The following is a 25,236-nucleotide window of genomic DNA, read 5'->3' on the forward strand; positions in this document are numbered from 1 at the left end:
TGATCCCTCCCACCCAGCTCACCACATCATCCACCTGCTGCCGTCAGGAAGGCGCTACAGCTCACTGCCCGCCAAAACATCACGATTTAAAAACAGTTTCTGTCCACATGCAATTCGAATTCTGAACACTCTATGACAACATCACATAGCCACCTCGTGCATGTACTGTATACTGTATGTTGTTGTGATTTTCTGTTTTCATGTTATGTTTGACGGGAATCAGCCTACTGTATAACATCCTGCACTGAACCTGAATTCCACCAGCTTGACTGTGTGGTCATTAAATATAATATAATATAATCCTATAAACATGAATAGGTCCATGTGTATGCAGAAGTTGGATTGGCATCAGGCTCGGTATACAGATATTGTGGGCCAAACGACCCGTTGATCTCTGTTCGACAAGCAATAAATAAGGCTTAAACTCCCTGCTTCTCCCTGGCCCCTTTGCCAGTGAGTCAACGCGTCAAGAACAGGAGACCATTTTTACCTGACGGCAGTCATAGAACATTACAGCACAAGGACAGGCCCTTCGGCCCGTAATGTCTGCCTGGATCACAATGCCAAAAACTATCACTTATCCATCTGCACACAATCCATATCCCTCTCTCCATGCAATATATATATATATATATATCAATATATATATATATATATGCCTATCCAAAAATATTTTAAATGTCACTTACGTATCTGCTTCAACCACTATCCCCAGCAGCATGTTCCAAGCACTCACCACCCCACACATCTCCTTGAAATGTTGCCCTCCTCTCACCTTAAAGCCATGCCCTCCTCTCATGTTTGATTTTTCCATCCTGGGAAAAAGATTCGGACTGTCTACCCGATCGATGTCTCTCACAATTTTATGTACTTCTATCGGGTCTCCCCGCAATCTCCGGCAATTCTGAGAAACCAATCCAAGTCTGTCCAACCTTTTCCTGTAGCTAATACCCGCTAATCCAGACATCATTCTGGTAAACCTCCTCTGCACCCTTTCCAAAGCAACCGCGTCCTTCCTGCACTGGGGCAACTAGAACTGCACGCAATGCTCCAAATGCAGCCTAATCAAAGTCTTATAAAGCTGCATCATGATTTCCCTGCTCTCAGACTCAATGCCCTGACTTATGAATGCAAACCTGCCATTAGCCACAGCACTGGATGATACATAAACTGACCGCTGAGGCTGGGCGTCGAGCTGGCCACCCATCCGCATTTCTTCCATTGGAGAGGCAATCCTTGTATATAACAAGGGTTCCCAGATCCTTCACCAGTTCTGGATCAGTGATCAGGTTCACGCAGTAGGACACATTTACACGGCCATGAAACGGAGAGAGCACCAGGCGATACATGTTATAAGGGTCTCACACCTGCGGAGGATGCATGTGCTAAAGAGGCACTTCTGTGGTTAAAGGTTTGGAATTAAAGGGTTAAACTTCCCTGAACTTACTTGAGGTATGAGTTGTCCAGGGTTGCCACCAATTCTTCTGGCCACCTTCAACTTTGGCTTTGACATTATCTGTGAAGAGGTAAATTGCAGAAACAGATGAATCAATGATATCGAGCACCTGGCTGTGGTTAAAGTCCCAACATCTGTACAAGTCCCACAGGCTGATCCTCCACAGCATAGACTGGGATTTACAGTATGAGTGTGGTGTTTAGCTGTCTAAAGCCACGATACAGACTGAAGTGTCAGGCAGCAAGGACAAGCAAATGCCATCATCATCACTGTTACCACCATCTCACCTTCCAGGGCACACACTGTGGTGACTGAGAAACACACGCCAGAGACCCAGGTACGATCCTGGCTACGGGTGTTTGTCTATACGGAGTTTGCACGTTCTCCCCATGACCTGCGTTGGTTTTCTCAGAGAACTTCGGTTTCCCCCCACAGTCCAAAGATGTACAGGTTTGTAGGTTAATTGGCTTGGTAGAAATGTAAATATTGTCCATAGTGCAGGATGGTGTTACTGTGCGGGGATCGCTGGTCGGTACAGACTTGCTGGGCCGAAGGGCCTGTTTCCGCGCTGTATCTCAAAACTAAAATAAAATTAAGTTCTGGAAACTCCCACCCAACAAGGCAATGGCTGCAACTTCACCACATGAAGCTCACCAAGGACAGCCCAGACTGGATGGCAAACACTGTCTAGTGATGCTACAAGATGAGTATTAACTAAAATACAGGTGGACCATCGTGTAATTTGGCCCCTTCCAGTACGGTACGCCGTTAAAATAGGACACATGGGGTTAGGGTAACATATTGGCCTGATTCAGGCCTGGTTAACAAATAGAAAATAGGAATTAGCTGAGAGTTTTGGGCTGTCAGATTGTGGCTATTAGGGTGATGTAAGTCAGTGCTGGGTTCCCAGCTGCTCACAATAGATCAGCGGAGCAAGTGAAATAATCCTAATATGCAGCCAATACAAATCTGGATGGCAAGATGTAAATTGTGAGGTGAATGCTCAGAGGCAAGATGAATGGGGGGGGATATGGCAGATGCATCGGTAGAACAACAACTTAAGAGATATTTTTTAAATGGAGAGAGGTTGAAAAGCGTTGGGGTTCAGGCAGACCCGAGTATTCTTGTACATGAATCGCTGAAGGTGTACACACAGGCCAGCATACAACGCCGTGTGTAGGAAGGAACTGCAGATGCTGGTTTACACTGGAGATGGGCACAAAATGCTGGAGTAACTCAGCGGGACAGGCAGCATCTCTGGAGAGAAGGAATGGGTGACGTTTCGGGTCGAGACCATGCCTCCATTGCTGAGCATGGCATTGGATGAGGTAGTGCCTGATTCAAGAGATTATCTGCACTATTTGACAGATGGCTCATGAAAATAGGGCAGGGGAGTTCTCCCTAGTGATCTGGCCTGTGTACATTCTTCAACAAAGACTTAACATTGGATTATTTTGTCAGGGGTTCTGCTGGGTGTCAATGCATGTCACGAACAGCCTCGCCATTACTTCTCCAGCAGCACCAGTCTGTGGGTAAGGAGCAGAGTGATGTAGGTCGCAGGCAGCAGGGACACACCTACTCTTGACTCTGACTGTAGTTTCCACATCATTGGAGTAGCTGGCGATGCCTGCAAACAATGGCAGAGTTAACTGTTCCCTTCTAATACACATGTAGAGACATACCTGCACATGGTTCTTGACTGTCTGGCTTTAAGTTATTGACTGTGCACGAGCTGCCGACAGGTTTTGCCACTTGCATTTTGGATTGCTTGTACTTCTCCTGCTTAGCCCTGATCCTTTCCATCCTAACGATGAGAAGTGGAAAAGAGAAAATAACATGAAGGCAAGTGGGACAAAGCTCCCTCCTCTCCTGCAGAATGGAGCGCACTATTCTCAGCGCAACTCTCCCCCCACCCAAGGCTAGTTCAACGTGAGCTCCTGATCTTACACAAGACCTCTGTCCATCCCATTGAAACTGCCTTATTAATCCAATCGACAGGTGAGCAACACTTAGAAATAAGTAATCAATGTACATGGAATTAGGCTGAACAACAAACCGTTTGTTCAAACCGATGCATGTTGAATTTGCTTCACACAAGATCGCTCTCATCTCATTTTACCAGCGATATGTATTGTATGTGTACATACCTTTAGGTATTGTGTTCCACGTGCTATGACTTTCTGGTACAACAACAGTACGAACAATGTTACTCGAGACAGTCAACATTGGTGGGGAAGGAGCAACAGGGGCCTGTAGGGGGTAGCCGCCGAGCCAGCACCTGCTGAAAGAGCTCGACGGACCACGGTCTGGAAAGGGGAGGTCGCTGAGCCGGCCTCTGCTTGTCCACCGAATGACCAGGCGCTGGGAGGATGGAGCCGGTGATGCTAACAGATGCGACTGGCGAGGAACAAGGACAGTAGGAGACTGAACCGGGGACTGGGCTCCCGTGCCCGCAAGGTCACTGTAGGCCAGGGGCTAAAGATCCTCAAGGCAGCTTGGTGTATATGTACAACCCCTTGTCAATTAATGGCCAGGTAACATTGACTCTCCATATGGAGCTGTGTGCAGGCACTAGATAGTTCCAAATTACTAAACTATTGAAAACTTACCAACTCTGCCAATGCTGTAGCTGTGAATGTGCTTCATCCACAACTGCTCTGTTCAGGGTGACCTTGCAGTCACATTGTATTGTCTGCTTTGGGGACCATCTCCAAGGGAGTGGTCTTCTTTAGATGTTGTGACCTCTTCATAACCATCTCTAACTTGTACAGCTCCTTCTCCATCTGTGGCTTAAGAGCAAGTGGCACTCACATCAGCTGACCAGCTATCCCTCCCCCCCTGTCTCCAGACTCCACCCTGGCCCATTCCCACCCACCATCATCATCTCTCACACCACCTCAGTCCACCGATCATCCACTGTCCCCTCTCTCACTCCTCCCCTTTCCACATCATTCCCTCTCGACTCTCAATCCTAATGCAGGGTCTTGCATCTAAACAATGACAAATCTTTACCCCCCACCAATGGCTGTTGAACCCGCTTAGTTCCTCCAGCAACTTGTTTATTGCTCTCCAGTCTTTCGTCTCCTACATTGAGTAAACTTACTGCTTCTTCAGCATCTCCATGGATAGCTTTTCTCTCTCCAGTCTCATTGTGACTCCTTTTTTGACTTTTGCTTCAAATAGTTCAGCTCCTCTGTGTAAACAAATGAATCGTATTTATCGGATATGTAGTAATCGCAGTACATCGTATGTATCATATGATCATCCCTTGGCCATTTAAATTTCCCCTCATCACCTTTACTTCACATTTATGTATCAATCCAGTTCAGTTTTAGGTTATTGTCACATGTAACGAGGTACAGTGAAAAGCTTTTGTCGTGTGGTATCCAGTCGGTGGAAAGACAATAACATGGGTGAAGATCAGAGGAAGATGACTGGCTTTGGTGCCTTCCCTCACAGTGGGAAACTTTTGATTCTGTTGTGTGGGGATGTTTTGTGTTGAACTCTATCGTGTGTTGTGTTCTTTATTTTATTCTATGGCTGTATGGTGATCACATTTCACTGTGCCAAATAAATGCATCTTGTATGAATACAATTGAGCCATTTACAGTGTACAGATACACGATAAGCGAATTACATTTAGTGCAAGGTAAAGCCAGTAAATTCCGTTCAAAAATAGTGCAAGGGGTAGATAGCAGTTCAGGACTGCTCCCTGGATGCGGTAGAATAATAATAATAATAAATAATAATAATAATCTTATTTATATAGCACATTTTTAGTCAACTTGCATTGACCCCAAAGTGCTTCACATAATTACATTACATTTACACACAGGCAAAGGTGGGTGAAGTGTCTTGCCCCAAGGACACAACGACAGTGTGCACTCCAAGCGGGATTCGAACCGGCTACATTCCGGTCACCAGCCGAACACTTAGCCCAGTGCGCCATCTGTCGAATGGTTCAGTCGCCTGATAACAGCTGGGAAGAAACGGTCTCTGAATCTAGAGGTGTGCGTTTTCACACTTCTATACTTTTTGCCCGATGGGAGAGAGGAAGGTGTGGGCAGGGTGCAACTAACACAGTGGTCCTTTTTGAAATGTAGATCATCGCTGGAAACGTAGCTGGAAATATTTACCAGTTACGTTGGACATTATCTACTGACAGGGAAAAATGTAATTCACATAAAAATGTTTAAAGTGCAGTTTATGGATATCTAAAATAAAGAGAGAAAATGCTTGAAATACCCAGCCAGTCAAGATGCATCTGTGGGAAGAGAAACCGAGTTAATGTTTTGGAACAAAGCCCCATGTTAGAACTGGAAAGGAGACCAAAAGAAGATGGGGGGGAAGGGGGTGCCTCTGGTAAGGTACAGCGTGGGCAAGGAAGAGGATAAGCTGTGAAGACGTTGTCAGGTTAATGAACAAATAGGAGCAATGAGAGAGTGACAAGAAACAGAAACAAATGAACGCAGGCAGTTGCCAAGTACAGACCAAGCAGACATGGCCAGCAGGTTATTGGAGAACTTTCACTTTGGGCCATAATTATTGGAAGAACAAGTTTAGCACCTAACTAACTTCCACGTGGATCAATCAGCCACTGGTAGAACTCTTGTCCAAACCTGGATTTGAGCATTTAAACCAGATTGCATTTCAGTGAGGCGATTAATGAACGCTGCAGCACCAGTGGTGTGGACTTTCTACCCGACGGCCTCTCAAATGTGGTTTGCCAGCAGACCAGCGAGAATTTCATCTTGCAAGTGAGATTAGAATGGTGTAAACATCGCCTGGGCCAGCCGGAGTGGGTCAGCCGGAGCCCAGGCTAATGGAAGCTTGCAGTCATCATTCTCACCTTGCTGCCAGGATTTTCGAAACCTTCAGATCTGTGACCACGTGCAGGAAGTAGTAACTCAGAAAGACTCTCCTCTGAGCCAGGAGGAAGAGGAAGCAGACACTATCCCAGATAATGCCCGCTTGCTTGCTTGGGACTTCACAGGCTTCATGTAGGTTGTCTGCATTTGCTGAAAAGATAAATGGAAACATTAGGTTTAGGTTTATTATTGTCAAGGTCCAGTGAAAAGCTTTGCTTTGCATTCTCCAGATCTGATACCACCTCCAGGTCCCTCAGATCGGCCAACTTGGGGTTACTGAACATCCCGCCGTCTAGGCATAAGCTCAGGGGAGACGGCGCCTTTGCGGTTGCAGCTCCTAGACTGTGGAACAGCATCCCCTTTCCCATCAGAACTGCCCCCTCCATCGACTCTTTTAATTCGAGACTTAAAACTCATCTTTACTCTCAAGCCTTTCTTGACGTCCTCTGAGGGCGGGCTATGTGTATGTACTTATGTATGTACTTAATCTATGAACCACTGTTGTATAACATTAGTAACTCCACCAATGTAAAGCACTTTGGCCAACGAGAGTTGTTTTTTAAATGTGCTATAGAAATAAAAGTGACTTGACTTGACTTGATAATACCATACATAAATACAATTGTCAAACTCGTGCAATAAGTAGAGCAAAGGGGAAGATACAGAGTACATAATATAGTCCTCAGCTTTCAATGGGTGAGAGACAAATTCAACAGTGCTCATTGAAGGGCCTTTCATAAGACCATTAACAGAGGGGAAGAAGCTGTTCCTGTGAAACTCCACCAGGAATCCAAGCTCTAACATCTTAGGGCGAGCATGTTGTCATTTTCTTCCAGTCAACTTGCTCTGCTCCTCTTCTGAGGGACTTACCCATTCCCTAAAAGCATAATTCAGGGATTCTGACCCTCCAGGAATGTCCTGGCACCTACAGGAAATGATAGAATTCGATAGAATTGAAACTAGGATCCCCTGGATTCCACTCAACTCAAGGCAAACTCAAGCCAAATCTTATCCAATCTTTAAAAATAAATTTCATTGTTTTGTTTGGTTCTTATTTTGTCTGTTAAATGATTGAATGGTGCCAGTGGCAGGCACTGGGAAATCTAATTGTATCGTGCTCTGCTTTTTTCCAGCAAAAGACAATTAAAACTATTTCCTGCCCTGAGTTTTCAGATGGTTTCCTATCACAGGGGGGGGGGGCAGAGAGAGGGGAGAGAGAAGGGGGGGGGGGGGGGGAGGGGAGAAGTGGGGGGTGATAGAAGGGGGGGGGGGGAGAAGGGGGGGGGGAGAAGGGGGGGGGGGGGAGGGGGGGGGGGTGGGGGGGGGGGGGAGGGGGGGGGGGGGGAGGGGGGGGGGAAGGGGGGGGGGGAGAAGGGGGGGGGGGGGGGGGGGAGGGGTGGGGGGTGGGGTGTTACTTGGGTTTTGGGGAGAAGGGGGGAAGAAGGGGGGGGGGGGGGGAGAAGGGGGGGGGGGGAAGAAGGAGAGGAGATACTTTTAAGAAGTATAATAAAGTTTAGCAGGCAATTTATTTACCGGCAAAGATCCTATAGCGGAGCAAGATAGATCACTCCTTCTAAATGCAATGGGCTGACGTGTAGTACGCAACGGAACGAAACAGAACGGAACGTGAGCCTTTTTTTCATCCATTTCCGTAACCCGACCCGACCCGACCCGACCCGACCCGACCCGACTCGCAGTGTGATCAACGTTGTTGGGGAACAGTTTGTGTTAATAAATTAAAATTCAGAAAATGAGGAGAAGATTTTTACCAAATAACTTTTATTTTTACGAGGATGTTTCCGTAACCGGCTTCCATCTCCGCACTAGTATCCTACGGGATCTTTGGTGCGAAGACGGAAGCCGGTTATGGAAATGGGGCCGAAAATTACCTATAAATCTGCCCATGACCGTACTACGTCTTTGTTGTCGAGTGATCTATCTTGCTTGTTATAGGATCTTTGCTTGGTTTTCCTTGGTCCCAAAAACTCCAATGAGCCAATTAAGCCCTCGACTGCCTGTAACTAAATAGCGACCCCACTCCACTGCACTACGAGTCAAAAAGAACCATGCCGACCAAATTTTACTCGCGGAAAATTTTTCCACATGCTGAATATTTTTCCGCGACCTTGCTGAGGCCATGAGTATTCGGGAACTTCCCTCGAGCATGAAGGAGAGTTCCAGCGACCTCATAGGACCTCCTAGGACCACGTGTCGACCATGCTGCGAGTTTGAAGGTCGAAGACACTCTTCCAAATTCGAAGATTAGGTCGCCCAAGTGGGACAGCCCCTTTACACGTTCAGTCTGAAGAAAGGTCCTGACCCAAAATGTCACCTGTTCATGACTCTACAGGGATGCTGCCTAATTATCTGCTAATTGTTCCTCAATAGCTACGTACATTTTGCTGATCCTCACTGTGCTATTTCTCATAAAATACCAAATGTCCGATTTCCTGCTCCCAATCCTTCATTCCCACCAAAGTTTCCTCCCTGTCCACCATTCCCACCGATGGACATCATGGTGGGCTGTGGCCACCAAGCCCGGCCTTGGGAAAGGGTGGTGGCTGGCAGGCCACAAGCTACCAACATGTTCATCAGATCTTATAACTGGCTTCAGACACATAGTTCAGTGGAGGGCCAATAACCAATGCCCAGACCACACAAACTACTTTAGTTTAGATTAGAGATACAGTGCGGAACAAGGCCCTTCAGCCCATCGACCCCACGCCGACTAGCGCTCCAGAGACACGAGCACTATCCTACACACACTAGGGGCAAGTTATAATTTTACCAATTAACCTACAAACCTGTACGTCGTTGGAGCGTGGGAGGAATCCAGCGAAAACCCACGCAGGTCACGGGGAGAACATACAAACTCCGTACAGACAAGCACCCGTAGTCAGGATTGAACCTGGGTCTCTGGCGCTGTAAGGCAGCGACTCTACCGCTGCGCCATCTTGCAGCCTTAGTAGCGGGGGGTTATGGTACAGCTTTATAAAAGATCAGTGAGGCTGTGGCGGTCCCTAGGGGGTAGGCCACTCCTTGGATCATCCCCCTCGCTGATTGAGGGACAGGGGCGTTGGTCTGCCACGGGGCTTCCAGACCACCCTGGGTTGTGTGCTCTAGTGTGTGTGGTGTGTGCTCTCGCTGTGTGGATTAAAGTCCACTGTTTGAACCTGCCTGGCGTCTAGCCTTTTCCGCTACAAGGCTATATCTAGAACATTGAATGTTGTTTTGGTGGCCACAGTATTGATACCGATGGGTGTAGGAAGGGACTGCTGGTTTATACTGACGATAGACACAAAATGCTGAAGTAACTCAGCGGGTCAGGCAGCATTTCTGGAGATAAGCAATAGGCGAGGTTTCAATCGGAACCCTTCTTCAGACTTCAGGCTAATGGTGGCACTGAGCTTCCTGGCAAGTAGTTCTGGGATCCTAATGCTTAATTGGAGGATAATTTTGCCAATTCAAGGGGCATTTGAACAGGCACATGAACATGTATAGGGAATGAGGGATATGGACCATGTGCAGGCAGATGGGATTAGTTTAGATTGGCATCGTGGTTGGCATGGACATAGTGGGTCAAAGGACCTATTCCTGGACTGAATGGTCCATGTTCCATTTGCTACTGAATAGTGGCAAGCAGCAGGATAATCTGGATATGGTGGAGAATTGCTCACATCCCGCACCCCGATACAGGAAATCTAACATCGTGCTTCTGAGCGGGGGGAACAAAATGGTTATTTACTCACGCAGATCATATTCCTTGATGGTGCACGCCATGCCAAACGTCTGCACCACCCAGCAGTTCCCCTCAAGCAAACTCTTCAAGTAGACACACGATCCGATCTGTCAAGGATCAAGCCCAACAGACGTTAATTGGTCATCAAATACGTTGCAGCATCTGCAGCATTATTGACCCCCACTCTAATATTCATTGCCTCTATTTACCCCTTCCCGTTGAAAACATCATCAACAAAGTAGGAGCCAATGGTCAGATCTCGTGCACATTCTGCCGGTGAACTGTGATCTGGGGCCATTCTGCATCAGCCAAAGCACCCGCGCAAATACATCCCTCTATTCCGTGTACGCTTTGTGAAAAGTGCATTCTCTTATGGTGTTTGCATGCATGTTTAAGTATAGATTATCTGTTAAGCAGGCTTTGCTGATAAGGCCATGCATACAAATGTTCACAAGTTCACATTTTAGTAGTAGAATTAGGCCATTCAGCCCATCGAGTCTACTCCGCCATTCAATCATGGCTGAATACATTGTGAAGTGCTCTAAATAAAATGGACTCTTGAAGGAGCACAGGACACAGGTCCCCAGTGAGTAAACAGTGTGGGGAAACAGACCCTGGTGTCGGAGCACAACAAGGGGACCTGACCCAACGAGTTTAAACAAATACATCTTGTATACAGTGTTCATATTTAGATTTTATGTTTGTTGATTAAACAAAGTGCGTGGAAATTAAAATGTTGATCAAGATCTAGTAAGGAAGCAATGTAACAATCATTCTATGCCATGTATATTCCTTGTAAAATTGATGAATCTAATAAACAGAGATATCGCAGGGCACTTCGGATCCATGGAGGAGATATCCTGTATCACATGGAATCTCCAGGATATTTCCTGTGTTCTCGACAATCGCAGGTATAGGAAGTTTTTTTTTTTTAGTTTTTAGTTTTAGAGCATCGTGCGGGGGGGGGGGGGGGGGGGGGGGGGGTGGGGGAGGGGGTGCCCCCCTCCCATTGGTACGAAACATTTGCATTTTTCAGCTTGAAATTGTGCAATATGGTGCATACTGTAGCGGGTCTTATAACTTACACTTGAATGCAATATATATGCTTTAAATTGGGTTGGAGCGTTTTTGAAAGGGGGGAGGCTGTGCGATCACTGATCACTGGCCTTGGGGGTACCCGGTGAGGGAGTGGAGCAACCGAGTGGGGAGAGGGTGTGGAAGAAGGGTGTCCCCCCTCCCAGGGTAGGAACCTTTTGAAATTTGATGTATTAAAATCATGTTTTAGTGCACTGTAGAAGTATGATTTCAATGTTTTTTGTATGAAGTATTTTTAAGAGGTAACTTTTTAAGGGGTAACTTTATCCACACAAAGGGTGATGGGTGTATGGAACAAGCTGCCAGAGGAGGTAGTTGAGGCAGGGACCATCCCAACATTTAAGAAAAAGTTAGACTGATACATGGATAGGACAGGTTTGGAGGTATGGACCAAAAGCAGGTAGCGTAGCTGGGACATGTTGGCGGGTGTGGGCAAGTTGCGCCGAAGGGCCTGTTTTCACACTGTATCACTCTATGACTACATTATACCTCCACCATGCATGAATGCTTCAAAATCAAGTGATCAAGTTTTATTGCCATATACTCAAGCATAGAAACATAGAAAATAGGTGCAGGAATAGGCCATCGGCCCTTCGAGCCAGCACTGCCATTCAATATGATCATGGCTATTCATCTAAAATCAGTACCTCTTTCCTGTTTTTTTCCCCATATCCCTTGATGTCGTTAGCCCCAAAAACTAAATGCAACTCTCTCTTGAAAACATCCAGTGAATTGGCCTGCACTGCCTTCTGTGGCAGAGAATTCCACAGATTCACAACTCCCTACGTGAGGAAAGTTTGTTCTCATCTGAGTCCTAACTGCCCTCCCCTTTATTCTTAAACTGTGACCCATGGCTCTGAACGCCCCCAACATCGGGAACATTTTTCCTGCAGTTACAGTAAGTGAAAATCTAGCAGGCAAGCAGGATGCTTTCGCCAACCACCCCCATTTGAAGTTCACTATCTTCCACCGTATCTACCCAGTGCTTGGTACTTACTTCCAGCAGCCACTGGTTGTCCTCAAGGATGCACCGAGCCGCAGCCTGATCCATGCCGGTCACCTGGGCAAATTCGACACAGAGACTCTCTCCCTCTCCCCCCTCTCTTCCGCTCTCTCCCCCTCTCTCTCCCCTCCCCCTCTCTTTCCTCTCTCTCTCTCCCCCCTCTCTCTCTCTCTGCCAATATTTGAAACTCTCTAAAAGTTTGCCCGAACTCCCTCTCTCTCTCTCTTCCCCTCTCTCTCCCCCTCTTCCCCTCTCTCCTTCCCACCTTACTCTTCCCCTCTCTCTTGTCCCCGCTCTCCTCTTTCCCCTAACTCTCTCTCCCCCTCTTTCTTCTCTCTCTCCCCCTCACTTCCCCCAACCTTTTTCTCCCTCCCTCTCTCTCTCCCCCTCTCTCTCTCCCTCTCCACACACTCTCCCCTCTCTCTCCCCTCTCTCTCCTCTCACCTCTCTCTCTTCCCCCTCTCTCCCTCTCTTCCCAATTTCTCCCTCCTACCTCACTCTTCCCCTTGCTCTCTATCCCCTCTCCCTTTTTCCCCTTTCCCTCTCCACTTTTTCTTTGCCCCACCCTCTCTCTCTTTCCCCTGTTTCTCTCATTACCCCTCCCCCTCTTCCCCCTCTCTTTTACACACCTCTCTCTTCCCCTTCTCTCTCCCATTCTCTCCTACCCTCTCCTCCCTCTCCACCCCCTCTCTCTCTTCCCTCTCACCCCTCTCTCACTTCCCCACCTCACTCTCCCCCTCCCCTCTCCCCCCTCTCCCTCTCTCCATTCACTCCCCCCCCCTGTCTCTCTCTCTCTCTCCCCACTGTCTCCCTGTCTCCTTCCCCTCTCTTTCTCTCCACCTCCCTTTGAGAGTCTGCCCCTTCGGCACAGAGACTCTCGCGGCAGCGGCGCAACGCTTCCGACGGATCGGGACACTCGCACTGTCCGGAGCGCTCCATGGCCAGAGCTGCAGCGAGCGACACGCCGGCCCCGGCAAACACTGGTCCGTCCCGGCTCCCCGCATCTGTTCCTGCCGCTGGTTCTGCTCCCATCCCTCCCGCAGCCCCTGCTCTCCAACACCCGCGGACCATGCAGTTTATCCGAGTTTTGACATTTTCGTTGATCACAAAATTCCTCACCACAGAGCGTGAGAAATGTCTGATCAGCGTGAGGGCGTGAGAGTTTGCTTGAGGGCGTGAGTCTCACGCTCAAAGCGTGACAGTTGGCAGCCCTGGAGATACAGCGTGGAAACAGGCCCTTTGGCCCATCGAGTCTGCGCTGACCAACGGTCCCCGCACACTAACACTATCCTGCACACACTAGGGAGAATGTTACACTTCATTGAGGGGCAGAAACTCAGTTTATAATCTAGAGGAAGTGCTAACACCACTGCAGTCCATCGGTGAAGCCGATAGCTCCGTGCATGGCACGTTTCAGCAGGTGGTCACCCTGGTCATTCCCCAGACAACAGGCAGGCGGGGAAACGGTGACTGGCTGAAGAGAAACCAAACAGGTAGTTCAGGTGGGTCCCCCAGACATCTTACTCCCTCACAGGATTTCCTTCAGAATACCGACAGGGAGAGGATTTCCCTGAGGAGGGGAGTTACCGAAAGGCCACAAGAGCCACATTTGAGTCCCCTTTCCTGCTTCATTTTTGTACCAGATGGGAATGAACAATTGTTGTAATGCACCCACACACTGCCTATACATCTGCCATTCCTGACCCCTTATCAACCCCAGAAGTGACTTTCCTCAATCAATCTTGGCCAATTCCCACCTCACACCATCATTATTTTCTTTCCTTCAATTCTGGAACCTCATGTAAGAATCAGCTACTGCTCTCCATCCACACCATAATGAATTCTACACATTATGGATGCTTTCCCTTAAGTGATGTCTCACAACAGCCTTATTAATTAATCCCTTCCTCATCAAACAAAACCCACAGCGAAGATGATCTGCTCTTTAGTCGTTCCCTCAACATATTGGGCCCAGGAAACCACCCAGCATTCTCACCAGGAATTCATCCTCCACAATACTGTTACTTCAGCCCATTCTAAACATACACTGGAGATACGCAGGAAGGAACTGCAGATGATGGTTTCAACCAAAGATAGACACAAAAAGCTGGAGTAACTCAGTGGGTCAGGCAGCATCTCTGGACAGAAGGAATGGGTGATGTTTCGGGTCTGAAGAAGGATCTCAACTCGAAAAATCACGTATTCCTTTCCCCCAGAGATGCTGTCTGACCCGCTGACAAGTACCAGGGAGAGCGGGGGGGACGGGGGGAGAGAGGACGGGGAGAGAGGACGGGGAGAGAGGGGATGGGGAGAGAAAGGGGGACGGGGGGAGAGAGGACGGGGGAGAGAGGGGACAGGGAGAGCCCATTCGGGGAGACTGGAGAGGGACGGGGAGAGAGCAGGGGATGGGAGAGAGGAGGATAGACAGAGAGGGGTAACTCAGGGGGAGGCAGAGAGGACAGAAGGAGGGGGGGCGGGGTGAGAGAGGGGGACTCGAGGGAGACGTATGACGGGGAGAGAGAGGAGGACAAGGAGAGAGCGGGGGGGCGGGGGGGAGAGCGGGGATGGGGATTGCAGGAACCGGCTCCCCAGCGAGGGGATGGGGTGCAATCTACTAGGTGTCATCTACCACTATGGTTGCAGATTGGCTGGAGATGGGAACTGAATGTTCACGGGTATTCAACATTTAGAAAGGATGGGAATATGGTGGAACAGAGTTAGTGCTTTTATTATGGAATGAAATAGGAGATAAATGATCTTGTTTAGGCAGGTCATTATGGGGAATCAGAATCAATTGGGGTGAAGTTAAGAAGCAGCAGATAGTCGAAGCATTAATGGGAGTTATTTCGAAGTCACCAAAGAGAAGCTATAATTTGATCAGAGAATTTGATTTAGAGTTGTTTGTCACAAGTAATTTGATAATTACGGAGTGGGGAAGTCACTCAATTAAGTGGGGAACAAATGTATTGATTACTTATGAAATGGTTTACTAGATCAATATGTTGAGGAACACCAATTGATGAGGTGTTTTAGATCAATTATTATATAATGAGAAAGTGTCAATGGATAGCATCATAGAGAGGCAGAGCAGAGAAACAGGTCCTTTGCCCCCACCAAGTCAGGGCCAACAACCAAGTCTCCATTGTTACACTTGTCTTCCCCAACCCATTTTATTCTCCCCACATTCTAATCATTGCCCCCATCTCCCAGCTTCCACCATTCATCCACACACAAGGGGCAACTTACAATGGCCAATTAACCTCCCAACCTGCATGTAACTGGGACGTAGGAAGAAACCAGAGCACCCGGGGAAAACCCACATGGTCACATGGAGAATGTGCAAACTCCACACAGATAGCATTGGCGATCAGGACTGACAGGGTTCAAGGAGGTGTGAAGCAGGCCAATGTTATACACTACATTTTAGACATGCTCTGACCAGAGCCCTACACAACTGAAGCATAACTTACTACATCTGCTCAATTCTCCTCACAATAAACAATAACATTCTGATATCATTCCTAACTATTTGCAGCACATTTCATTGAAACCTGCAAAAAGTTCTCAAGGGCTGAACAGACTGGATGCAGGGAAGTGAGGAAATCAGGACTGGGGTTGTGGACTCAAACAAACATCAATAAGACAGTGGCCATTCAGGACAGAGACAAGGGCAAATGTTTTCCCCTGGAGGGGAGTGGTGAATCAATGGAATTACAAGTGGAGGCTGTTATAACCCCCCACCCCCCAGAGTAGGGGAATCGACAACTACAGGACATGGATTTAAGGTGATGGGGAAAGATTGAAAAGGGGATCAGAGGGTCAACCTTCCCACAGAGGGTGGTGGATATATGGACCGTGCTGCCAGAGGAGGTGAATTAACCCAGTACTATTACAATATGTAAAAGGCATTTGGTCAGGTACATGGGTTGGAAAAGTTTGGTGGGACATGGGCCAGATGCAGGTAAAGGGGAATCGCTCAGTAAAGCACCTTGGTTAACATGGCCAAACATGGCTGCGTTATTATCAACCACCCATTCGCATTAACTTATAGTAATCCTGGTATTAACATAGGTGTTGCCTGGTATCATCTACAAGCCATGTTTGAGAGGGCACAAGGACCACAGGAGAGGCACCGAGCTGAGCACTGCAAGCTGCAGGGCATCACTGCCCAAGCCCATGCAGTCCAGGATGCATGGAGACCCAGGATGCATGGGGACCCAGGATGCATGGAGACCCAGAAATAAAGCCACAAACTCTGCCAATCATGCAGTCAGACCTCAGCTTTCCTCAACCAACATTGTTTTCCACAGCAATCCGATCAAGCAGCAGAATTGAGCCAGACCAATGGTATCCCAGGGCCAGGGTCTTTGGACTGGGGTTTGACCATGCCAGCGATTGAGATCAGGCAGAGAGGAGGGCACATACGGAGAACATATTCTTCATCACGATGACCAGGATAGTGTAGCCAATCAGGTAGTCCCAGTGGCTGACTATGACCTTGACGGGCTTGAGAAGCAGCTGTCCTCCGGAGAGCAGGAAGTAGAAACAGGCCACCAGGTAACCCATGCAGAAGATGTTGATCCTGCTGGTCCCAGTGATGAAGATGAGGCACAGTACAAACCAGAACAAGTAGCTGAAAACAACCACTTTCAACATGTCTAAGTAAGACCTGACAGAAAAACAAATCTACATTAAGTAATTACAATCACTGCAATAAATTGGAAAGAAAAGATTCACGGTGTAAACCATAGACTGATGCAGAAGCACAACAAATACATTAGATATGCATTACACATGCATTACACACTTGCATTAGATATGGTGTAAAAGTACTAGTGGGGGAGGAATTATTATTCATACAAGGGAACACAAACATTTTTTAAGGGTGGGGCCAGATTGAAAGTCGGAATGTCTGCTGAAAGCCACTCATGTAAAACACGTTTAGTTTTCACACACAAAGATAGACACTCATGTATTAGTTACTTTTTAAATTAACAGCGCAGAAACAGGCCCTTCAGCCCACCGAGTACGCACCGATCAGCGACCCCCCGCGCACTAACACTATCCTACACACAAGGGACAATTTTACATGTTACAATTTTATAATTTATACCAAGCCAATTAACCTACAAACACAGGGAGAACGTACAAACTCCGTACAGACAGTGCCCGTAGTCAGGATCGGACCAGGTTCCTGGCGCAGCAAAGCAGCAAGTCTATCGCTGCACCACCGTGCCGCCCTAATATGACGTTGCAAAGTCTAAAGTTTGTGATCAGATTGCTATTGAACAATGGGTTACTAATCATTTCCTTTCTTAAAGTGCATGAAATTGCTCATTTCATCCATGAGTTGTGTGTGCAACAGCATTATTTGCTTGAAAAGTCCAGTTGAAAAAATAACCATCTGAGATATTTGATTCCATCAGTGACTTAGCCTGGGTTTTAACATATCCTTAGCCTTGCCAATTAAATATTAATTTGCAATGTATACTTATACTTCTTTACTGTCTTTAAAAAAATACAAAATTGAGCCAGTCCAAATGATATTTAGCTACTACCTACTACTTTTAGAAGAAAGTCAGAGATGAAAGGGCAATTGATGGTGATCACTCTTCACAATAATCCGATCCACATTAGAGACAGATCAACTTCCCTTCTCAATCGTCCAATGTTCAATTATTAATTATAAAGAATATATTCAGATATTCTTTAGTATCTGCAGAACATTATACGCTGCTCTCTCTCTCTCTCCAGTCTATGGTCAGAACCTGTAACTAATTTGTAGGACGTGGAATGTATTCACAGATGAAGCTTCCACAATTGGAAACGCCAGTTGTTTCTCTGTCAATGTGCATTCAATTTCAGACGATATGGTGCTATTTCAGAAGATGGTGTGGGGTGGAAGATTGCAACCTTCACGTGGTCTGCTCTGTTTTGACGAATGCAATCAACCTGGTGTGCACAATCAAATAAGATCAAATAGAACAAGTTGTCCTACAACTTTAAGCTGTGCACACCATACGCAAGATGAAAAAGAAGGTGGTGGTGTCTGGGAAAAAAAATGCCACATCACGGATTAATTTGGATCCGAAACTTCCTGATCCCAGGTGCGCAATGTTAAATATTTTTGGCCGTACATAAATAAACCACCATTAACATTTTAGCGTTTCCAGATCAAGTTATTGAAAGAAAAGCCAGGACATTGTATAATTTCTGTTTGTCCAATATGCTCAACTTACTTATCAATGCACTGAAGTTATTCGATCCATTGGGTCCATGCTAGCACCCTGAAGAGCAATCCCATCAATTCCATTCCCCTCTCATTTTGCTGTGGTCCTACAACCACCCTCACTCCCCTTGATTAATTTGCCTGTCCTGCACCAGAACCAGTCTCATGTCGGGACAGGTCCAGGACTGAGGTGTGGTTATAAGTTGCTATCACCTCCCCTTCAGCAGCTCTCCACCAAATTTCCTTTGGGAATGTCGGGTTAGTTGACACCACGGGTTCTCCGAGTGGCTTAGACTGATGGCATTTTCCAGGGTGGGCTTACCTGCAATGCAGGAAGTTATTGACGGGGATGTACTGGCTGAAGGTGGCCGCATCCAGACTGCGGCTGATCTCAGTGTTCTCCCCTGCTACCAGCCGCACCGATGCTTTGTTCTCATCCTCAAACACTTGCCACTGCTTCGATGCACACAACAGCAACATGAAGTCGTCTGAGGGCAAATCAGCAAGAACAAAACACTTCTTGAATCTACTCAATTCAATTCAATTCTCAAAGGGAACAACAGAGAGTCTTATCAATAATTACACAGGAACTGGAGCAACGGCCATTATCACACGAGATGAGATTATTCTGTACAGGAGTCTATGCTGTCCTCATGGATGAATCTTCCGCCCCTCTCCACAGAGCCTTGAAAATTACTTTCACTTATAAGTACCGCTACTTTTTGAAAGCTGTTTCCACCACCTTTACATTTGGTCATATAGCATGGAAACAGGCTCTTTGGCCCAATTTATTCATGCCAACCAAGATTCCCTATTTAAGCTCATCCCACATCCCACGTTGGACCACATCCCGCTAAACCTTTCCTATCCATGTACCTGTCAAAGTGTGTATTAAATGCTGTTATACTACCTCCTCCAGCAGCTCATTCCAACCTAATGTCCTCTGATTCTTGATTCCAATACCCCGGGTGAAAGACTGTGCATTTACCCTATCTATTCCCCTCATGGTTTTATAAACCTCTACAAGATCACCCTGCAGCCGCCTGCATTCCAAGGAATAAACCCCTAGTCTACCCAACCAGTCTAGACTTGTTTTCTTTTTTTTTCAGTAAATATCAAGATATTCCCACTATTATTACTAATTGACACCTGGCCTTCAATCACACTTACAAATGCTAATATATAGTTTGTGTCACATAGTCCTAGAACCATAGAGGGTGAGAACGTGCCCTTCAGCCCAACTTGCCCACACCGACTAACATGCCCTAGCTACACTAGTCCCACCTGCCTGCATTTGGCCCATATCTCTCTAAACCTATCCTATCCATGTACTGTACCTGCCTAAATGTTTCCTAAACGTTGCGATAGTACCAGCTTCAAATACCTCCTCCGGCAGCTTGTTCAATACACCAACAACCCTTTGTGTCAAAAAGTCACTCCTCAGGTTCCTATAAAATCTTTTCCTCCTCACCTTAAGCCTATGTCCTCTGGTTTTCAGTTCTCCTACTCTGGACAAAAGACTCTGTGTATTTATCCAATCTATTTCTCTCATGATTTTGTGCACCTCTATAAGATCACCCTTCATCCTCCTGCGCTCCAAGGAATAGTCCTAGCTTGCCCAATCTCTCCCTATGGCTCAGGCCATCGAGTCATGACAACATCCTTGTAAATCTTTTCTGTACTCTTTCCAGTTTACCAACATCTATCCAGTAATAGGGTGACCAAAACTGAACACAATATTCTAAATGTGGCCTCACAAATGTCATATGTAACTGCAACATGACCTCCCAACATCTGTACTCAATACTCTGACTGATGAAGGCCAGTGCGCTGAAAGCCCTTTGACCACCCTATTAACCTGTGATGCCACGTTCAAGGAACTATGTACCTGCACTCCTGGACCCCTCTGCTCCACAACACCCCTCAGAGCCCGACCATTCACTGTGTAGATCTTAATCACGTTAGACTTCCCAAAATCCACCCCTCACATTTCTTTGTATTAAATTCCATCACCCATTCCTCAGCCCATCTGCCCAACTGATCAAGATACTGCTGCAATCTTTGACACCCATCTTCACCATTTACAATACCACCCACTTTAGTGTCGTCTGCAAACTTGCTGATCATGCAAATCATTGATATAGATGACAAACAGTGCTAATGGTGATCAGACTTGGAATCTAATAAACTCGCTTCTGAGCCTCGGATTTGAAGTTGAAAAAGACAAAGAGGTTACCTTGTCTAAGACCCCACACACTCGATGCTGGATACTCACACATGAGGAACATAGGATTGGGTTTTCTTATGAAGTCAGGCAGATACAGCCACTTAATGAGATTGGAACTCAGTCCAAGGCTGGACCTCCAAGGATAATCTGTAAAAGATACTACACATGAAGGAAGAATTCACTCCTGGATCACTCAGACAAATAAGTCATTGAACACTGCGAGGCTAGGTTGTAACTCCTTCCTCCACGAATCAGAGTTATCACGCCGGGTACGTACATGTTTGAATGAAGGAACAGCAGAAATATTTCATTGAATGGAGTTTGACACTGCCTGCTGGTATCCATAAACACCTCATTCCTGGGAGAGAGGAGAACTGGGAACAACTCTGTTGGGGGATGAGGAACAGAGCATTGGAGCAGGTTGGTGATGCACGTGATTGTAAGGGCTGTGTACTAATATTAATTATGCGGCTTAGGAAATTATTCAAGTTATTCAGCTGGATTTTGGTAATATTTGCATACACATTGGATTATAACGAGCCTTGCCCACAATTCATAACATTTAGGAGCAGAATTAGGCCATTTGGCCCATCTCGTCTTCCCCGCCATTTAATCATAGCCGATCTATCTTTCTTTCCCTTTCCCTCTCAACACCTTTTTCCTGCCTTCCCCCCTTTTACCCCGACACCCTTATTAATCAAGATGTTTTCAATTAATGCAAGTGCTGGAAACACCTTCCGATCACATGAAGAGATGGGTGGGACAGGTGAAATGTTTCCAAGCCTCCACATCCAATAACACAAGGAGATACTCGCCAGTGTACAGCTTCACTGAATAACTGCGTATGGGTCATCGGTTAATTCCCACCATTGACATCAGCAAAATGGACCACGGAGTGAATGAGCATTGACTGTGTTTTTAATGCTTTCCCATCTGAGTGCCGGGAGGTTACACTCCACACTAATATCTAATTGATATGTTGATTCGCTTCACCCGGGCGCTTTAACAACGTACCTTTGCAGAAAGTCGGAGGAATTCCGACACACAGGGAGTACTGGAATGAAATGATGCAGGCGATGAAACAGCAATACTTGGGCCATATCTCCGCGATGGCCTTTCTCCGGCGCCGGCACAGGATGGTAGTCAGGCACAGGGCATGGATCGCAGAGTACAAGTCCATCCGCTGTCCAACGAGGTTGATCGCCATCATGAAGCAGGCCTGGGAAACAGAGAATAATATCTCGAGTGCTGAGGCCTTTTACACACCAGTTTTCATTGTGACTCTAGTTAGCACTGATCTGCACCCATTTCCCTGATGCAGATTCCCCAGAGCTCTCTGAGAAGCTGATTGTATTCTGAGTATCATCAAGCAGATGTTCATTGACTCCCCTGTTCCAATACTCCACATTTACCTTCAACATTACAAGGGGTTCACATGCATCCATGTGGATTCTGCAACTAGCCCACAGTTGGTCCCATGCTTTCCAGCCTACATGCCTGGAACAGCGTTACATATATTTTATGAATCATAAATTTGTTTTAGAGCCATACAGTGAAGAAACAGGCCCTTCGGCCCATGTAGACCTATCCCCCCCATCTACGCTAATTCCATTTGCCTGAATTAGGCCCATATTGTGCAATGCCTTGCCCATGCAAGTGGCAGTCTAAATAATGTCTAAGATTCTATACCCTATAATCATTCCTACATGGCCTTCCATAACACTCCCTACATCCACAGCAATTCCCATACAACGCTAATCAGATTTACTGCACATTATTTTTAGAACTTCTAGTTGCCCCGTTACAGGAAGGCTAGGGAAGATTTGGAGAAGAGGTTTACTAGGATGCTGCCTGGATTAGAAAGTATTAGATACAAGTCGAGGTTGGATAAACTTGCATTATATTTTCTGGGAGATTGGAGTTTGAGAGGAGACCTGGTAGAAGTATATAAAATGATGATAGACATTGATAGGGTAGGCAGTCAGAACGTATTTCCCCAGAGTGAAGATGTCAAAGACTAGAAGTGAGAGGGCCATGGTATAAAGGAGCTGTGCAGGGCAAGTTTCATTTCTACACCAGAGAGCGGTCGATGCCTGGAATGCATCGCCAGGAGGTGGTGGTGAATACAACTGGGCTGCTTAAAAGGGCTGTAGATAGACAAGTGGATAACCAGAGAATGGAGAGATATGGATCACGTTCAGGTTGAGAAGATGAGTTTAACTTAACGTCGCCTTCAGCATGGACATTTAGGGATGATGGAGATGTTTCTGCGCAGCACTGTTCCATGTTCCACATAGAGTGGCACTCTGTGAGTCAGGTCTAACAATTGTTCAATGTGTTCCAACATAATCTATGTGACTACATTTATGTGATCTATTCCATTACCCCTGCATTTAGCCGTTTCCAAAATGCCAACAAGCATCTATCCCCTGATATGTGCAACCCACATACCTGCCCAATCAACCCCAACAAAACATATTGGTTTGCCAGATGTTGGCTGTGGTGACCTTGTTCTAGCCTCATGACAGGTCTTATTATAGGAGGTCCCCGGGTTATGACAGGGTCCCGTTCCTGATAACTGAATGAAAGAATGAATGAAATGAATGAATGAATGCTTTATTGTCACATGTGACAAGTCACGGTGAACTTCTTTGCTTGCATACCCAAGACAGGCAAAGAGTCTCCACATAAAATTCCTCGTATGTTGCAAAACATACTTGGCGAATAAAATCTGATTCTGATTCTGATAAGGGCATTGACAAAGTTACAAATTATATGTACGCAGTAAGCCAGAAATGAGTGAGTAGGTCTCATCGAGCAAGTCTGCTCAGCGCTCCCAGCTCGGCTCGGATGAACCAAGCCCTGGATTGTTGCGGCCCGCGTGGGGAGTGGGGGAGAGAATGCACATGGAAAAGCCCCATTCCCACCCGGCAGAAGAGGCTGCAGCCCCACAACAGCCAGAAAATCCATCCCCATCCCCCCCCGCCAGTCTCTCAAACGCTCATTCAGGTGAATGGAGTGTGCGTTGGTTGGGCCCTTGTATCCTACGACAACTATTCTACAAAGCTCTTGAATGGTTTCATCATCATCAACCTGACATACTCTTCCTTTTTCTTTTTGACCAAATTTACAACCTTTTGTGTCATCCAAGTTTCCCTTACCTTGCAATCCTTATTCTCCTCTTTACTGGAACATGCCAGTCCAGAACTTTGATCTACTGACTTTTAAACCCCACCTACATATCAGATGCGGACTCACCCATTGACGACAACTCTCAATTTACACTCCCTAGTTCCTGCCTAATAACATTGTAATCCACCTGACTCCAATGTAGTACTTTCCCCCAAGGTCCAGACTTACTCGTATCCAAAACAATCATAAAACCTATGGAGTTGTAATCACTATCCTCAAAATGTTCTTCCACTGAGACACCAGTCACCTGGTCAGGCTTGTTTCCCAATACGAGTTGGACTATACAAATACTGTTTTAGAAAATCCTCTTGGTTACACCCAATACATTCTGCCCTGTCTAAGCAAGTTCCAGTCAATGGGGAAAAGGACTTATATTCAAAGGACTTGAGCTGATGGTCTCTAGTACAAATAGCTGTGTCACCCATTGTACTCTAGTGTCAGTATTATGGATACATAATGTCGACAGGGAAATCCACTTTAATCTGAGTTTGTGAGTTTCTCAAAGAGGGATGGAAGCCCAAAAACGCGATTCCCCCCCTGTAGGCAAACTACCTCCAGCCCAAACTTGTAGAAGAAGTAGTTGGTGAAATATTTAGAGCAGCTGGACAACCCATCATCCAAATGCGGCCGGGTAATGTTGCTCAGCAAGGTCCCTGACAGAGGCATCTTTAGACCATTGCGGATCCTGTAGTAACGTTGATGGTGATAAATAGTCACTTCGAACGCCAGCAAACCCAAGATGATCAGGTGGCTCTGAACAAAAAAAAAAGATGCAACATGTATAATCACAGCATAAAGGACTATTTGCTTATCATATGATCATAAGATCATAAGTGATAGGAGCAGAATTAGGCCATTGGGTCCATCAAGTATTGGGTCCATGCAATAATGGCTGATCCATCTCTCCCCCCTAACCCCACTTTCCTGCATTCTCCCCTTATCTGATACAAGCCTTATTTCACCTGACTACCAGTATGTACAATTTATTGTGAAGCTCTTCCCAACCAGCTGAATCAAATACCTTAAGGGGCCAACAGTAAAGATGATTTGGCTTAGTGAACTACTAGGAGTATCCAAGGATGACAAGAATCAGGAATGGAATAGGAATACACCTTAGTAATGGAGCCGTTATTACAGAAGTTTCAAACATGAGTGCCGTAGTCTGTAGTATCTGAAGACTGGAAACACCTTCCAGAGCCCTGAACACAGAGGAAATCACTATGGAGGAATAAATAGTTACCAGACAATGTCATGGGATGCATCAGACAGCTTGGCAATTGAATAATGCTTTTCATATCCCTATCGGAGATTCTAAAGTGCTTTACAATTAATGAAAGATGTTTTTAATATGGTTATTGTTATATTGTACAAAACTCCCTCATCAAATCAATTCTCCCAAAAGAGCCATGATACTGATTAATAGATTA

At 46.3% G+C, this 25,236-nt stretch overlaps 1 protein-coding gene across 1 annotated transcript in view; it reads right to left on the minus strand.

Annotated features, from left to right (window-relative positions):
* LOC129707582 (piezo-type mechanosensitive ion channel component 2-like) overlaps positions 1-25,236 on the minus strand; it is a 146,346-nt gene that overhangs the window by 56,917 nt on the left and 64,193 nt on the right. Inside the window, exons 22-31 of the mRNA XM_055652730.1 lie at positions 24,362-24,562; positions 21,632-21,836; positions 20,666-20,764; positions 18,713-18,878; positions 16,587-16,830; positions 10,074-10,170; positions 6,306-6,474; positions 4,560-4,649; positions 3,139-3,260; positions 1,448-1,516 (exon numbers count right to left, since the gene is read on the minus strand). Coding sequence (XP_055508705.1) covers positions 1,448-1,516; positions 3,139-3,260; positions 4,560-4,649; positions 6,306-6,474; positions 10,074-10,170; positions 16,587-16,830; positions 18,713-18,878; positions 20,666-20,764; positions 21,632-21,836; positions 24,362-24,562 — 1,462 coding nt within the window. The remainder of the gene's footprint in view (positions 1-1,447; positions 1,517-3,138; positions 3,261-4,559; positions 4,650-6,305; positions 6,475-10,073; positions 10,171-16,586; positions 16,831-18,712; positions 18,879-20,665; positions 20,765-21,631; positions 21,837-24,361; positions 24,563-25,236) is intronic.

The sequence above is a fragment of the Leucoraja erinacea genome, chromosome 21 (genome assembly GCF_028641065.1).
Source record: "Leucoraja erinacea ecotype New England chromosome 21, Leri_hhj_1, whole genome shotgun sequence".
Classification (NCBI taxonomy): Eukaryota; Metazoa; Chordata; class Chondrichthyes; order Rajiformes; family Rajidae; genus Leucoraja; species Leucoraja erinaceus.